At 47.4% G+C, this 18,220-nt stretch overlaps 1 protein-coding gene across 12 annotated transcripts in view; it reads right to left on the bottom strand.

The window, feature by feature from the left end:
• LOC109261385 (solute carrier family 41 member 3-like) overlaps nt 1–18,220 on the bottom strand; it is a 319,912-nt gene that overhangs the window by 93,043 nt on the left and 208,649 nt on the right. For 9 of the 12 annotated variants that reach the window (XM_053896886.1, XM_053896885.1, XM_053896890.1 and 6 more), the window contains one exon: nt 7,034–7,141. The exons of 2 other annotated variants lie outside the window; for them this stretch is intronic. In XM_053896886.1, coding sequence (XP_053752861.1) covers nt 7,034–7,141 — 108 coding nt within the window. Of the gene's footprint in view, nt 1–7,033; nt 7,142–8,045; nt 8,519–18,220 lie in introns of those variants that run through there. One more of the 12 variants, XM_053896894.1, reaches the window with a different exon arrangement.

Raw genomic sequence — 18,220 nt, 5'->3', positions numbered from 1 at the left:
ATAGCAGCACTATTACCAAAAACTAAAGTACGGAAAGAGCCCAAAACGTTCATCGATGGATGAATGGATAAAGAAGATGTGGTATATATATACAATGGAGTATTACTCAGAAACCAGAAAGAATGAAATCTTGTCATTTGCAACTACGTGGATGGAACTGGAGGGTATTATGCTAAGTGAAATTAGAGAAAGACAAAAATCATATGACTTCACTCATATGAGGACTTCAAGTGACAAAACAGATGAACATAAGGGAAGGGAAACAAAAATAATAAAAAACAGGGAGGGGGACAAAACAGAAGAGACTCATAAATATGGAGAACAAACTGAGGGTTGATCGAGGGGTTGTGGGAGGGGGGATGGGCTAAATGGGTAAGGGGTATTAAGGAATCTACTCCTGAAATCATTGCTTCACTATATGCTAACTAATTTGGATGTAAATTTTAAAAAATAAAAAATAAAGTTAAAAAAATTTTACCATATATTTCCAATCAGGACCTGTTCTCAAAGAACTCTGCTCAATATTATGCCATTCTCTCTTAATTAGTATAATAGTACTCTTGATTAATGGTTGTTTAATAAACAATTTATGTCTTTCAAAGGAAATTAGATTTTTGGTTAAATAATTTATATGATTTCCTTAAAAAAAACAATGTGACTATACTTAATGTGAATATACTTAATAATATACTGAACTAGACACTCAGAAATGGTTAATTTGTAAGTCTTCTTTTATGTGCATTTATCACAATTAAAAATTATTTAAAAAGGACCATGTTGGGGCACCTGAGTGCCTCAGTCACTTAAATTTTCAACTTCAGCTCAGGTCATAATCTCACAGCTCCTGAGTTCGAGCCCCGCATGGGGCTCTGTGCTGACCTGGAGCCTGCTTTGGATTCTGTGTCTCCCTCCCTTCCTGCCCCTCCCCCACTCAGGCTCTGTCTCTCTTTCCTTCAAGAATAAATAAACATTAAAAAAATGTAAACATAGAGTTGCTGCAGCGGCCACCGCCATATTCAACAGACAGCAGTGCTGCGGTCTAGCCCCCAGCAGAGCAAGCGTCCGTCAGTCTGTCTTCAGTCCACAGACCCTGTCCTGACCTGGGGACTCTTGCCTGCCGTCCAGCCTGAGCAGCGAACCTGAAAGAGCCTAGAGCTTGATGGATCCGCGAAGTCAGAAGTCAACTTTGGGGCTCGTGCTTCCACTCCGTTGCACCTTCCTCCTGTATTCGTGGGCTCAAGGCACCAATGTCGCCCCTCCAAATCTCGGACCAGCTCTTAGTGCCCCCTCCTGGTTGGCTCTCCCGCGGTTGGGGGAGGAAGGGCTCACCGTGGCTGAAGCGCCCCGCCCTGGGTTCTGGAGATCCACCAGGACTTGGAGCCGATGGCCCTGCCACGCTTGTGTACCTGGCCGCCGCCTAGGCCGGCATTAGGCCAGCCCAGCTCTTCCACTCCAGCCCTGCCTGCCCTCAGGGGCTGCTGTCAACACAAGCTTCCTGAGCAACCTGAGCCTGTTGGACGAGAGCAGGAACTTCCAGCTCAGGCCTGGGTCCAGCTGGGGCCACCACCAGGGTTTGGTGCAGGGACTTGCAGGGCCCAGAGGCTGGCTGCTTGCACAAGTCCGCTGTCTTGGCACCTGCCCATGCCTCCAGCCACCACCGGGCCCCTCGCAGGGTCACCACAAGAGGAGCTCATCCCTCAGGAATGCATCAGGCAACCTGTCCTATGCCCACCTCATCATCAAGTCCATCAAGAGCTCAGGGTGGAAGCAGCTCATGCTGTCGCAGATCTAAGAGGAGATGGTCAAGTATGTGCCATACTTCAAGGGTAAGAGTGACAGCAACAGCTCGGCGGGCTGGAAGAATTCAATTTGCTTTAATCTGGCCCTACACACCAAGTCCATTCGTGTGCAGAATTAAGGAACCGGAAAAAGTTCTTGGTGGATGCTCAATCCAGAGGGAGGTAGGAGTGGAAAATCCCCCTAGAGAAGAGCTGCGTCTCTGGACAACAGTAAATTTGCTAAGAGCCAGGGCTGAGCTGTTAAGAGAAAAAGTGTCTCTACAGTCTGGTCAGGAGAGTGCCTGGGACAGCCCTGGCTCTCACAGCAGTGATGGCTTTGATAACTGGCATGCATTTCACCCTCCAACTAGCTCAAATGCTAGTACTATTAGTGGGAGACTTTATCCCATTATGACAGAACAGGATGATCTTAGAGATGGGGATGTGCATTCTATGGTGTACCCACTATCTGCTGCAAAGATGGCTTCTGCTCTACCCAGTCTGTCTGAGATAAGTAATCCTGAAAATATGGAAAACCTTTTGGATAATCTCAACCTTGTCTCATCACCAATGCCATTAACTGTTTCAACTCAGTCTTCACCTGGGACCATGATGCAGCAGACACCATGCTACTCATACGTACTACCAAACACCAGTCTGAATTCACCCAGCCCCAACTCCCAAAAATATACACACGGCCAGTCCAGCAGGAGTCCTTTTCCCCACATGCCTATGTAAACACTTCAGGACAACAAATTGAGCTATGGAGGTATGAATCATTGTAACTGTGCACCGGGACTCTTGAAGGAGTTGCTTACTTACTCTCCTCCCCATCAGGACATTATGACAGTAGTTGATCCTGGGATCACCCAACCCAACAGCCAGGTCCTTGGTCAGAATATGTTAATGGGCCCTAATTTGGTCATGTCAACCTATGGTAGTCAGGCATCTCATAACAAAATGATGAACCCCAGCTCCCACACCCACCCCAGACATACCCAGCCAACATCTGCAGTTAATGGGGGTGCCTTGCCCCATGTGGTCAGCACCATGCTCCACACCTCAGGAATGAACCGCCGCCAGTGAAGACAGCTTTACAAGTGCTGCTATCGCACACCACGCAGATGAAAGCCCTGGGGGCCTACTCCTCAGTGAGCAGCTGCAATGACCATGGCAGGATGGGCCTTCTCAACCAGGGTAGGCTCCCAAGTGACTTGGATGGCATGTTGATTCACATGGAGTCCATCATTTGGAACAACCTCATGGACGGTGATATGTTAGATTTTGACGCTGACAATGTGTTGCCCAACCAAAGCTTCCCACACAGCGTTAAGACGATGACACATAGCTGGGTATCAGGCTAACAGTGAGTTAGTGAACAGGCTACAGTTTAAAGGACTTCAGATTGTCTGACAACAGGAATGGAGAGAAGCAGTCCAAAGATGTCCTTCACCCCTCATTTTCCTTTTCTTGATTAAAAAAAAAAAGGGGGGGGGAAGCAATTTTTTTTTTTTCCTTTTGTCAGACTTGGCAGCGAAGACACTTTTCCTGTACAGGATGTTTGCCTGATGTTTGCAGGTTATGTGCCACTGTAGGTAAGGACTGTGTCATTGGAAATTTCATTACAATGAAGTGCCAAACTCATTACACCATATAACTGCAGAAAAGACATGCAGATACTGGTGTGCTTTCAAGTTTTCTACATAAGCAGTAGCTACAGAACTATGTGTGTTTTGTTGTTGTTGTTGTCATTGTTGCTTTAAATATCCATTAGGTCAAAGGAAAGTTTTGTAATACTGTGATGGTCTCATGTCTTTGATAAGTTAAACTTTTGTTTGTACCACCTGTGTTCTGCTGACCAGATGAACCACAGAGAACCAAGCTCTCCATCCTGTGCCTCCATGGAACAGCTTTGGGCCTGTTCACAAGGCCACCCAATTTACATGAGAACCAATAGCCCATTATCATTCTGCTGAATTAATGGATTTGTCAAACACATTTGGGAAAAACATAGATTAAAGGCCAGCGTTGTACAGGTCTTTTCTAATTTTTTGGTTTGTTATTTGCAAATTTGTACAAACATTTAAATGATTCTAATTTCCAGATAAATGACTTTTGACATCATTGGGACTTGAGATCATTTTTGAAATAGATATTGAATGGTAATGTTTTCTTAAAACTACAGTCTACTTTGTTACATAGGCTGATTGTAAATTTGTGGAATCCCAGATATTTGAGGCAACATCCATAATTTTCATTTTGTATATCTAACTGGATTAGTACCAATTTTATATGTGTTTAACTGGCTTGTACACTTTGGGATGTTACCTGGTACTGTTTCTGACTAATCTTAAAATCCTTGTAATTAGTACTTGCATACTCAACATTTCTGGCTCTGTTCTGGCAGGAGAGTGATGGTTAGTTATGGACATTTTGTGTTTAATCTTTAGGAGAACTTAGTAAGCTTTTATGTATGTATTTTAAAGAAATTCCATCTGCTCCTATTATCCTGTGAACTAAGTGCACCGCAAAGCATTAAGTCTTCTGATAGATGCTTCTATGCTATGTTGTTTCAGTGACTCCTGAGGGGCCTTCTGATGTTTATAGATCTGAAAGGGAGACCTGAGGCTAAAACCATGCTCCTCTCTCAAACTGGGAGTTTTGAGCAACTTAACCTTTTGGAATTGAGCTTCAGGAAATGTTTTCCCTCATATTTCTGTGCTCTTATTTTGGTCTAGGTGGAGGCTGGCTTGGTAGCTCTGCCTTGCAGGATTACGTTCAGACTCACGGTAGCTCTGCCTTGCAGGATTACGTTCAGACTCACACTTCATTCCTCTCTGCCTTCTGTCCTGCAGATTACTTAGCACACTGGAAATTTAGGTGGAAGGAGGAAAATTTTAAATAGGACTTTAGTGATTTGCAGAATGCTTTGTGTCCCTGAGTGCAGATGGCTACCAAAGTGATTAGAGCTTGTTTACAAACTGGGGCAATGAATTGGAAAGCCAACAAACCAGCTGTAAGTTGTATGTTTGAATTTACTGTAAATGCTCTTATTGTAAGTTAAGAATTGGAGAATTTCCTTAGCCTTTAGCAACCTCAACTATAATTCTTCATCATTATGTTTTAATATTATGCAGTTACCTATAACTGACAGACCAGGTTAATTGGCTTTGCATCCATCACTATTTTCAACTCTTGTGGAATGCCCTAAGTCAGCACAGTAAAAGAAGCAGGTGCACAAAAATGTTCCTCTTGCCTTCTTGAGAAGGCTCTGATTCCTTTCTGTGTATTTAGCCCAGATCACACTTGCTTTGTCTTGCATGTGAATTGCAGATCTGTTGGCTTGGTCTTTCCTATATGTTTAACAAGAACACAAGGGTTCCTGAAAGATTTCCTATAGAAGGCCAGCTCTATTGTAAGCTTCCCACTGTGAATTCTATTGTCTTCAAAATTCATTAAACAGCCACCTGTCCAACCATCTTTGCTGCTAGCCACTCCAAAATATGTCTGGTTTTGGAAATCCTAGTTCCTCTAAGCAGTGCCTTCTGCATATGTAATAGCACTTGTTGGTGCCAGAGTGCTTGGGTTCTCATCTCTGTTACTGTGTCCCGCTTCTTTCTTCCTCCTGTGCCATCACACAGTGAGCCTCAGAGCCCCTGTTTGTTCACTAAAGAGGCAACTCCAGCTGAAATCACTCTTAAAATCTTATTACAACCTAGAGTAACTTTTCAAAAGATGTTTCTTTTTCCTGAGTCTGTGTATCTTTTTTTTTTCCTGCAAATTTTTCTTTGTGTTGAAATTCTAACATGGACCTTGGGTATCTCTCTGGGGTACAGTGAAGTCCAGTGAAAGCCATCTTGTCTGTTTTGAAAACAAATATTATGTAACCTCTGGTAATTCTTTTTCTGTATTAATATGGACGTTCTTGAGTAATTAGGGTATTCATTATTGTACATGATTGCTTTGTGAAATGTGCAAATGAGATCACCTATGCAGCCTTATTTCCTCTGGTTTCTAGTGTTATTAAAAGCACATTCTATTGTAAATAAATAAATAAATAAAATTAAAAAATAAAATCAATGGTTTGAAAGATACCTCTTTTCCAACTGTATTTTGTAAATGATTATTTCTAGTGTGTACACAGAAATACACTTCTGTACTTCCTACCTTCTGGAGGCCAGGAGTCTGAAATGCATCTTATGGGGCAAAAATCAAGGTGTCCACATGGCCTTACTCCCTCAGAAAGCTCGAGGGAGGGATCTGTTTCTTCATCTTCTCCAGCAGGTAAAGCCACATTTCCTGGCTATTCCTCCAACTTCAAACCCAGTGGCATAGCATCTTCTCTGACTTGACTTCCCTCACATGGCCTTTGCTTCTGAAACGTCCCTGTCCCCCCCTTCCTAGAGAGCCTTGTGATGACACTGGGCCCATGTGGATAATCCAGGATCATCTCCCGTGTCAAGGTCCTTCACTTCATCCCACCAGCAAAGACCCTGTCCACATAAGAAACTATGCACAGGTCCCACGGATTAGGATGTGGCTCTTTGGGGGCCACTGTCCAGCTAGCCACCCCTCACCCACTCTCCAGGCAGGCCCCACCTCTTTCCCTCACTATTCCAATTACATCACTCTTCTTTCAGTTTCCTGACTACAACATACCTACTCTTACCATCAGCCTTGTTCACATCCTGAACGTGAAATGGGTTTCACAGAAGGGGAAAGAGCATTCTGCATAATAGAAGGAAAAGAACTGCAATTCCCAGGATAGCTAGGAGGGGTAGAATGAGTGACAGCCCGAGGGACAGAGTGAGTTAGGGAGTCCTGAGAAGACCCCTCTGCTGATGGGGCATTTCAGAGCCATCATAGAAAAGAAAATCCTCTAACAGAGATGGATGATGTGGTGACGAAAATCCTGTTTCATCTCTAAAACCCTTCAGTAAGGCTGCATTGCTCATTACAGCTTCTGTGTGAATGTGTGGAGCCAGGCTCTGGGACACAGCAGGTTATAGGAGAAACCAAGGGCACACGGGGCTGAGCCTGGCCCTCACCAGAAGTCCAGTTGCGCTGTGGAACAACAGATAGCAGGCTATGAGGAGCGACCAGGTGGAGCATCATGACAGAACAAAACCTCTTGACACCTGTCTTTTCAGAGAGGCAAACCCACCTGTCTAACAAGGCTATGAGGAGAAACTGGGAGGTGCCCATGTGTCTGTCCCTGGGAGGCAGGTGGCCCAGATGCTCAACTATCTACTTACAGCAGTGGAGAGTCGTGATGCCAGCGTCATTTCCAGGTTCCCCTTCAGGCCCACCAGGGGTGGCACCAACGTCAATAGGTCTTTAACCTCCATAAACACAGGCCAGTGCTGGTGGGGAAAGAGTAAGATCAATCCAAACACACATATTGGCACATCTTTGAAATTTCTTGAGAGAAGTTGTGGCAACTTCAGCAGCTAGGAAAACTGGAGGCCAGACTGTGTCCGAGCCTGACTGGCGGGATCCAGCCTGCAAACACGACATACCCAGGGTGGCCCATGTGTCTGTAGCAACAGGAACAAGTCACCAGTTTCAAAGCTGGGAGATTTCTCATGAATGGGAGAGCTGGTGAGAACATCTGGGACAAAGGAGTGACACAGATTTCCCGGTGACCCAGAGTATCATGTGGGGACACTGGATTTGTCAAAACAGACAGAATGTAGCTCTATCCAGGTCTCTATCAAAGGTAAAAGATTAAAAAAAGTATGAAAGGGGGGCACCTGGGTCTTTCAGCCAGTTGAGCATCTGACTTCGGCTCAGGTCATGATCTCACAGTTCGTGAGTTTGAGCCCCACGTCGGGCTCTGTGCTGACAGCTCAGAGCCTGGACCCTGCTTTGGATTCTGTGTCTCCCTCTCTCTCTGCCCCTGCCCCACTTGTGTTCTCTCTCTCTCTCAAAAATAACTTCTTTGTGAGGTGAAAATTATTCCCACCAATTTATATGCAATTAGATTGCTTATCCCCAACCTACCCCCATCAATTTTCAATACCTCATCTGATTCTACTGACTTAATTTACCTCTCAGTCCCCTATAGATTTCTGTGATCCCTACGCTAAGAGCTCCTCCGGGTTTTAGAATTCTAGACCTAAAACAACACTCCTACTGTGTCAGCTAGGAGATAGGAGCCCTGGGGTCTGGGCCCTGTTGCCTGAGACTGAAGATATGGTGGGAGGGGAGGAGAATGGGGGTAGAGCCCAGAAGAGTCCTCTAAAGCAGCCCAACAAAACATCTTACAGGGTCTGGAGTGAAAGGGTCAGGCGTCCTTCATGTCCTCAGAGAGAGGAAGAGCACTCATGGCTGCCGGTTCCCTCTTTCTTTTTACCTCATTGGCAAAGCTGGGAAATTCAGAATCCAATCCCAGCTCTGATGGAGCTATGAGTCTACCCTTCTCTGAAAGTTCAGAAGAAAACCATGTCACCAGGCAAGAAGGTGCTCCCACTGTCTGTCAGCGGCCTCCAGTGGCTCCCAGGCTTCCAGAAGCATTTGGCCCCTGTGCAGCTATCTCACCAGTGTGCCACAGCATGCATGGAACGGAAGTCCCTAGCCCAGTTCCTGGCACAGGCACCCCTCCCTGGGCTCCAGCCTCCCCTGAGGCCGGCATCCTCTACCCCAAGCCTCCTCTGGCCTCCCACCTCAGCCTGCTCCCAAGCACCTTCATTTTCGCTGACACACAAGACCAAGTCCCCACCAACTCAAGTGTAAAAATAAATCCCCCCTCTCTGCATCCCATCACAGAAGCTTGCCCTTGTCTTCCTCAGCACCACTGAACTTAGTGAGTCTTGTTCTCACCCTCTCAGATGCTATGCTAGCTGCTGTCCCTCCCCACCCCATAGCAATGCCCTTTCCTTGGGCTCTTCTAACCTCCATTCCTCACTCCTTGGCTCTCTGAGCTATGGACCTCCCCTACCCCCAGTCCCAGCTGGTGTTAAGCTCCAATTGTGTGACAGGCACACCTCTCACTCCATGTCACACCTGTGAACTCACAACCACATTCCCCCAGTCCGAAACTGACCTCTGCTTATTCCATGTTGACCTCCATTGAGGGCTCCTCTTCCTGTTCCTGACCTCTTTTTCTTAATATTATTTAATTTAAAGAATTTTATTTCCTTTCTCCAGATAGGCAGGCTGCAAAGCTAGAAATTTTACCAAGGTCTAACAATAATTCTTGATTCTTCCAAATGGACACAGGCTTTTCAACTCTGGACCGTCCTTGGGTTACGTAATAGCTTTATGGAACTGATGCTCAAGAAAACAGTCCATCGTTTTCAAGAGGCCTGTCCTCTAACTCCACAGTTGAGAAACTCCCTGTTACAGAACAGACAGAGCCAAGCCAAGGGTAAGGTTAGGCTGGCATCAAACCACTTACTGCTCTGCGCACTCATGGTTCCTGACCCATCCATTCCAAGTCTGCTTTCTGCCAACAGTGGCTCCCAGAGGTCAGGAGACCAAAGGCTGTAGATCTCCTAACCTATTAATCCTGAGTCCTTCATGCTTCATCTTCATTCTCCTTCCCTGCCATTTCCTCTCCCTCCCAAGGCTTGAGTCACCTTCTACTGCACACCCTACATGACCTCACCCACAGCCATCTCCATCCTCCCTACATTAACAAGCGGCCCTAAGGGGGTGAAGGGCAGGAGGAGAGCCTTTGCATCAGTCATGTGGGTGTGGACTGGGACACAATGATGGCCACAGAGACTTGAGAAGTCACATCTAGACACATCAGGCACCATACAACCACCAGGGGTCTATTATGGGACAAAGTCAACTAACAGGGAAGACTAAAGCAGAAAAGCAGTAGGACCCTGGATCCTCGCTGACACTGTTAATCCAGGGAACTAACAAGTACTAGAGCAGTCTGATCTGTAGCCTTCTTTATAGGAATTCTAAATGACTCTAGTCACTTGGAGTTAGGGTTTTCTGACTAAGACATTGTGCTCTGTGCTGGTGATGCTCGACATCTCTGGCTCAGATCTGTCTTCTGAGCACCACACCTGCCTACCCAACTGCTGACTGAATCCTGACATCCCATGGGCCCTTCAAAATCAGGATTCCAGACTTGACCTTCCTTGCCCAGACCCTTTGCCCTGCCCACTGTGGCTCCAGGCATTCTTGCTCTTCCAGCAGGGACTTAAGTAACCCCTTGTGTTCCCTGACAGCCTGGCATCCAAGTCATGGTAACTGTCTTAATTTCCACCACCACTGCCCTCTCTGGCAATGCTTCAAATAAATCTTATGAGGGGCACTGGGGAGATCAAAATCAGTTAGAGTTAGTAATGGTTCTTGCACTCGCGGGGCTCTGATACAGCCACAGCTTCCCAGCTCTTCCCTGTGGCCTTCACCCTGCTGCCACAGTTCAGTTCTGTTACAGTTATGACCCTGTCACTCAGCCCCTTGGCCAGTTCTGATCCTGGGCATACACCCAATAGATCTGTCCCCTCAAAACATACAAGAAATAGACAGGAATGTCTATGGTAGTATCATGCTTCAAAAACATCCAAAACTAATGCCCAGTATTAGAAGGCAGAAGACTGGTTTAGGTGGGGCAGAGGATGGAGGAGCCTACTCGGGGCTGAAAATGCTCTTGACCTGGATGGGGATTACACAGGTGCATTTATCCTGAGATGGTCATTCAAACTGTACACATAACACGTACAATTTTCAACACATCCATGATATACTTCAATAAAATACACATTTATTTTAAAATAACGAGGACAAAAATCAACAACCCCTCTGTACTCAGCATACAACTTGAGCAGAGCAGACAGCCCTTCTCACGGGCTGTTCCAGCACCCCACCCCATGACCATGGCCAATTGCTGTTCCTCACTCCTTGCAAATGCCCACTCATTTGTCTGTATCTCTGCACACACTGATCCCTTTGCTTGGACTGTCTGCTCTCTCTCACATCATCCCAGAAACTATTATATTATCCTTTAAGGTCCAACTCCAACTGTCCTACTAACTGCAGATTCTTTGACTCCTCTGGGAAGAATGAACTGTTCCCTCTTTCTTCACAGGCAAATGTCTGTTCACTGCTCCACTCCCTTAACACTGGCTCGTGGGATGAATCACCTGCCTCACCACTTAAACTACAAAAGCCAGGGAGGCAGAGACAGGTCTGTTTCTGCTCACCATTGCACTCCTGGGGCCTGAGAGCAGCTAACACAGAATTCAACAAAATATGCTGAATGAATAAACGAGGAACCAGATGAATGAATGAATTCATCTATCCTACTCTGTGCTCAGCTACTAACTGCTCAAAAGCAGACACCCTGTCTGATTCATCTCTGATTCAGTGAAGAAAGACTACATACACTCTAACAATTACAGCCGCTGTCACTGTTTCTGGTGCCCACGGGTCTACATAAACCCCCAAGAAGGCCTGAAAGGATACACATGACCTGATAATAGAAGCTTCCTCCAGGAATGAGATTGAAGGCTGAGATACTTATTTTATAAAAAAGAGAAACATGGGCTCCTGGGTGGCTCGGTTGGTTCAGCATCCAACTTTGGCTCAGGCCATGATCTCATGGGTCATGACTTTAAGCCCTGCATTGGGCTCGCTGATACCAGCTTGGAGCCTGCTTGGGATCCTTTTTCACCTTCTCTCTCTGTGCCCATCCCCCCCTCACCACCACACTCAAAAATAAACATTAAAAAAATAGAGGGAGAGAGAAACTTTTATATATACCTTACTTGTGTATCTGAAAAATAATTTTTTGAAAAAAAAAACTGAACTGATACTCTGGCCCCTTACTGGGCCCCAATCCCTGGACCCAACTATAGACTGACCCCAAACACCATAAACAGAGAGACTCCTGACCCCAAATCTACAGTAGGTAAAGCTAGCACCCAACCAGTACTCTTCGGGCCAGCCCACTATGCCAGAGACAGCCACGAGGTGCCCCTGCCAGGAGGTTATCCCTGATGCAGGCTCATGGGGCTATGAGGCCCCAGAATGTGGCAGCCTGGGTACAGTGGGAGCCAGGCCACCCTCCTATGTTATGTAATTTCCCCCTGGAACAGTGTTGACAAGGCCACATCCTGAACCACTGAGCGGGGGTGACCAGGGAGGTGGTGGTGCACATGCAGGAGCCACGAAAACCTGAGTGCCCTTGAACCCCACCACACCTGGGAGTCACTGCACATTTGCAAACTGGAGAGAAAGAATGAGCTGTGTCTTCAAGGGCTGTTTTCTGTTCCTCCCAAATGCTGGGCCTCCCAAAGCTGGATGTCTCAAGTCCTGGATTTGCAGACAAATTTGCCCAGGTATGCTCTGGGCCTGCTTCCCAAGACATCCCCTTTTCTGCATGCTAGACTCTCAGATGGAGACTTAACACAGAGGTCAGGAAACGGCCCGCCAGTTGGAGTTCCTCCTGGACTGGCCTCCTGTGTCACCCCTGCTGATGGTCGGGTACAATCCCGAGCCTTTCTTTCCCTGACATCCCATCCAATCTTCCAGACTCTGCTGAGATCCCCCAACTGACTGATAAATAACCTCTCAGGCTGCAGCAATTGAGGGACATGCACTGTGGTGTAGGGGCTTAAAACCATGTTCCATGAAGTGGCCATGGAAGGTCAAAACAGAGACACAGGGCAGAGTCTTTCTCTGGAGAAAGGTCTTAGGAAGCTGAACCACTGCAGATTCAGCTGGGTGAGAGACTAGTAGAGCACCCCAAGGGGTGAAGCTCTGAGGTGGGAGAGACGGGGATCTAGGTTGCAAGCCCAAATGAATGCTTTCTAACAGCAAGTTGGCCAGTACACAAAGGGCCGCCCTAGCCCCAGGAGGGGTGAGTATCCCATCCACTGAAGTCTGAAGGCAGAGCCATCAAGAGTCTCATTCAGAGACCAGGGAACAGGGTGGGTGTTGATAATCTCTCTTCAACTCACACACAGACGCACAAAGAATGCTGAGCTGTCATCAGGAAGGAGATGCTTTGTGGAACTGAGGAAGGCACTGCACTAGCTGCAATGTTCCCATGGGCTGCAAAACTAAATTTAAGGGGCGCCTGGGTGGCTCAGTTGGTTAAGCGGCCGACTTCGGTTCAGGTCATGATCTCACGGTCCGTGAGTTCAAGCCCCGCGTTGGGCTCTGTGCTGACAGCTCAGAGCCTGGAGCCCGTTTCAGATTCTGTGTCTCCCTCCCTCTCTCTCTGACCCTCCCCTGCTCATGCTCTGTCTCTCTCTGTCTCAAAAATAAATAAACGTAAAAAAAAAAAACAACAAAAAAAACCCCAACTAAATTTAAATTTAATTTCACTGATTAAAAAGCACATTACAGGGGTGCCTGGGTGGCTCAGTCGGTTGAGCATCTGACTCTTGATTTTGGCTTAGGTCATGATCCAGAGTCATAGGATTGAGCTACACATTTGGTGCTGTGCTCACAGCACAGAGCCTGCTTGGGATTCTCTCTCCCTCTCTCTGCCCCTCCTTCCCTCACTCACGTACACACATGCACACACACTCTCTCTCAAAAAAATATAATAAAAGCACATTACATAGCAAGATCCCATATATTTATGTTTACACATTCTTGATAGACACGCACCACGATGTTGATCAGAGATTATGGGCACCCTTCCTTCTTCACTTGTGCATATTTTCTAATTTTTCTATCACACACTAACTCTATAAAAATGTTTAGGTAGACAGAGTAAACCCTCAATGATTCAAACAGCATTACGTGAACCAACCCCAGGGCATAAAGAGACCAGGAGAAGTGAATGCCAGAGTGTGTGCTCGTTTAAGGGCCTCCCTACAATGCTTCTAATCAACAGAGACTACCACATCCCTACACTCGTCTGGACCCCATCCCGGGATCTGGACCTTGTCCCCTCACTGAAGAGCCCCACAAAGATTCTGGGGACTGGAGGGAACAGTGCCCATCACCCTTGGAGTCACAACACGAAGCACACTGGGTGTCTCACCCTCACAACCCAGTGAGGTCGGTGCATTCATTAGCCCCATCTGTAGATGGGGAAACTGATACGGGGGAAGCTAATGAATTCCCTCAAATAGTAAGTGAATGGCAGAGGATTTGAACCCCTCCAGGCCCTGCCTGATGAATCTGGAAGGAAAATGGTTTGAGCTAACGTGGTTAGTGTGGGCTGACCTTGGAGAGGGTCGTCAGAAGCTTCTTGGAATTTCAGACACGAGGCCCCCTGGAGGATCCTCCTGCTGGCACCACTGAGCCCGGGAATCCTGGGCTGCACCCTGACTCAGGGCCTCTGGTGTCCCCTGGCCTATCATATCTGTGATGCCTAGGGAGCTTGGTTTCCCACCCCCCTCCCCCCAGGCCCCCAAATGCCTGGTACGCACTTGGATAGTGTTCATCACCAGGCTGGCTGTCAACATGCCCAAGCCTGAGAGTAGAATGGGCACCATGATCTGGCACATGATAGAAAAGACGGTCTCAGGGAAGACCCCATGGGGGGACCGGGTGAGTTCACAGCTGAAGCCTCGCAACTTCTTGCCCTGGAAGCAAAACTGCAGGTTCAGCTGGGTGACCACCATGATCAGGCTGCCAACCACGTTCACAGGAGCAAGACGTCCACTTGTGTCCTCTGTCGTCCTCCTGCACCAGGATATGCTTCCAAAGATGTGCACATAGGGAACACTGCCAGTGCCTTGAGCCGCTGGCAGGATCCCCGAATGCCCCTCAGCCAAGGGCCAGAGCAAGCAAGGAACAAAGGCCAGTGTGACTCAGAGCCTCATGTGGGGCCTTGGTGAACTCCTACTGTCTCTCCACCACCTGCAGATCAGGTTCTCCTCAGAGAGTAGCTGCTCTGTCATCCAGGACGTCCCTCAGCTATCAGTCTCTCACAGTGACCTTGATAGCATCCAGCCTTCCAGCCTACACTGGCTTGGGCTAGACCCAGGGAGACAGAACCACATGAGGCCTGACCTTGGTGAGGGACACAAAGAATCCTGACCACCTCTGCACACATTCCCCAGTTGCTTCTACTCTTGGCAGACAAGGGCCTGGAGAAACATCAGCCTAAAGGACCCACTCTTACAGCCCCCTGAGGAGTTTCATGCCTCAAGGTTGAGAGGGCTGCAGGTGCCCAAGAAAGAAGCCACATCCTGTGATCATCTTGACTTCAGAATCCAAGGGCTCTTGACCATATGAAGAAGCTATGTTCACAGAGGAAATGCAGCCCTCTTTACTCTCAAGGGCCCAGAAAACTAATAAGCACACTTCCAGGGGGCACCTGGGTGGCTCAGTCGGTTCAGTGTCTTTGGCTCAGGTCATGATCTGATCAGGTCATGATCAGGTCTGTGAGTTCAGGTCTGTGAATTCAGGCCTGGCGTTGGGCTCTGTGTTGACAGCTCAGAGCCTGGAGCCTGCTTCTGATTCTGTGACTCCCTCTCTATCTGCCCCTTCCCTGCTCATGCTCTGCCTCTCTCTCAAAAATAAACATAGGGGCACCTGGGTGTCTCACTCGGTTAAGTGTCTGAATTCGGCTCAGGTCATGATTTCACGGTCTGAGTTTGGGACATGCATTGGGCTGTGCTGACAGCTCGGAGCCTGGAGCCTGCTTCGGATTCTGTGTTTACCCCTCTCTCTGCCCCTCCCCCACCTATGCTCAGTCTCTCTCTCAAACATAAAATAAACATAAAAAAATTTTTTTTAAAAGATGCTTCTGTAGAGACTCCACTCTCATCCATTACAAAGGTTAGACCAGCCCTGATACCCAGCTTACTACTGCCTTCCAGAGAGTAGGCTTGGATATCACCTTTGACTACCAGCAAGTCTATTGTTGGGTGTGCACTGGGCATTCCACAGGTAGCAGGGATGGAATGTCAGGCATGAGGGTTGGCTGGAACAGGGATCAAGGTCACAGCCAGAAGAAGCCCAAGGCTGAAGGTCAGAAGCACACTCACCTACTGACCCTGGGGGACTTCACCTGGACCAGGCTCCTGATCTGAGCCTCAACTTCTGCTCCTGTTCCTAAACCAGGGCCCTCTTGGGCAACTTCTTGGTTCCCCTCTGTTGGATAGTCTATCCCACACTCAGGTCCCATCCCCTTAGCCTGGAGTTCACAATCTAGATCCTACTGACCTCCCCAGGCCTATCCACCTCCCTCCCAACTCCAGCCAAACTACTCCAACAACTATTTTCCTCATGCCCCAAATATTCCTCTCTCTGCATCTGTCCTCAAACAATTCATTTGCTCATTCATTCAATAGATATTTTTAAGCCCTTCCTTGGAGCCAGACATAACGAGCTCTAAACTTCTTGGACATTCTCCCATTGGGAGTTGGAGTTTCTGTCTCCTCCCTTCAACCTGTGACTGCTGGACCAGTAGAACACAGTGGAAGAGACACTGTGTCAGTCTGGTTCTTGAGAAACAGTCTCCGCTTCCCATCTCTTGAGATCCTCATACTTGAAACCCAGATACCATGCTATGAGAAAGCCCAAGTAGTCACACAGAAAGGCCACGTGTGAGTGTTCCAGCTGAGGATCCAGGTGACAGCAGCAACTGTCATGTCATGTGAGTGAGCTAGCCTGGATTGGGTACGATGCTTAGCAAGCCACCCCAGCAGATGCTGCACACAGCAGAATCCATTCTCACAGAGCCCTATTCGAACTGTAGATTCATGATCAAACTGAATGACTAGCTTTAAACAAGCCACTAAATGTGGATGCAGTGTGTTGCATAGCAATAGATAATTGGGACATCTGGGGAACCTCATCTCCACCCTTTACTTTTCTCATCTCAGAGAAACTAACAATTTCCAAACCTCTCTCTAGTCCAGACCCCTCCCCTGACCTTTCAGGCTCTGTGTAACCCCTGTATAACTCAATTAGTCTTTCAAGTTTGTTCCTTCCAACTCCTCCCCCAAGCCTCTTGCCTCAATAAATGGTTCTGCCAGAAGCCCAAACTGCATTCTGACTGCCCATTCCCCGACCAACTCAACCCCACATCCAGTCTACCAGTCCCCATGTCTTCCCCTCCTCTCCAGCTCATGGACACCACCTTCGCCATAGCCCTTAACTACCTCCTAACCCTTTTGTCCACCAAAAGTAATACCTGCTCTTTAACATCTTATATTATGTCTTCAAGTCACCTGCTTGCCCAAATATCCTCAATAGCTGTCAACTCATTACCTGAGAGAGTTCAGATTTTGTGGCCAGACATTCAATGTCTCTCACAATTTGGGGGGGAAAGCATCCTTTTGAGCCCTCTTTCTGCCTAGTACATGATCATACACCGCATGCCTTAAAAGGAGCTTCCTGTGGACCCTCACATGGGCTGTGCCTATGTTCACACTACTCCCTCTGCATGTTCCATTCGCTGCTCAGGCCAAACTCTTGCCAAACCTCATGGCCAACTGAGGTGCCTTCTCATCTCTGAGGCCATTCCAGTGTCCTGGCCAGAGCCTAACATCTTCCCCAGAATTACCAAAGCTCTTTTTTGAACCTCTCTGAGGGAAGTCCACATATGCCTAATGACACAATGAAATGCACATACATCAACCCTCCCATCCCAAAGTGCACTCCTCTTGAGGTGGAGTCTGGTTGATTCATGGCCATAATCTTTCAGAGCAAGGGAAAGTATTCATTCACTTACTCCACAGATTAGTACTGAGGGCCTTATGTTTGCCAGACTCTTGGTCTAAGTGTTGTGGTACATCTGTTAGCTGAACAGCACGTACTTAGAGCTTTCCAGTATGGCAGATAATCATAAAAATGGAAATGTAATTATGACCTGTGATAAGTGCTCTGAAGGAAACCCAAGGAATGGGAGCAAGAGATGAGGATCAACCAACCATACACAGCACTCAACGACCTGCATATGAAGGAATGAACAAATGAATGAACTGAAAGATCTTCATTCCCTGTACCCATCTGTGCCTCTCACTGCCCTTTCACACTGATTTCATGTTCAATCACCAAACTCTCAAAATATCTCTAGGATATCCAGCAGGAAGTAAACCAATTTTGCAAATGAGAAAACAAAGGCCCTGAGAGGGTTTACCCAAGACCACACCGCAAGTCAGTATCAGAGGCAGGACGAAGACCCTCAGCTCCCAACTCTGGGGGCAGACTGCCTCCACCACCCTCCATGCTCTCTGCTCCCCACCCTTCTCCTGTCTGATGCTGCCTGCATCTGTGGCTTGGGTTCTTGTGTTCAAACAAGAGTCTGAACCAGGACAAGGCAGACACAAGTGGCATATTTCAGAGAAAAGAGTTGAGACGTTAATTGGTTTCAGACAGAACCACTCTGGGCTGGGCTGGTTTCTCTGGACACTGACCACACGGCTCCCACAGAACTCAGCTGGAGGGACCCCCAACAAGCGATTGCTTTCTTCTGACTTCAACAACTCCTGCGATTTAGTTTTGAATGTGGTCAAACATCCTAATACAATGTATAATCATACACAGTGGGCCTTGAACCATTC

This window comes from Panthera pardus, unplaced genomic scaffold (genome assembly GCF_024362965.1).
Source record: "Panthera pardus isolate Hobbes unplaced genomic scaffold, ASM2436296v1 HiC_scaffold_8, whole genome shotgun sequence".
Classification (NCBI taxonomy): domain Eukaryota; kingdom Metazoa; phylum Chordata; class Mammalia; order Carnivora; family Felidae; genus Panthera; species Panthera pardus.
Note: the sequence above shows the minus strand (reverse complement) of the source record. Positions and strands in the feature narration are given on the sequence as shown.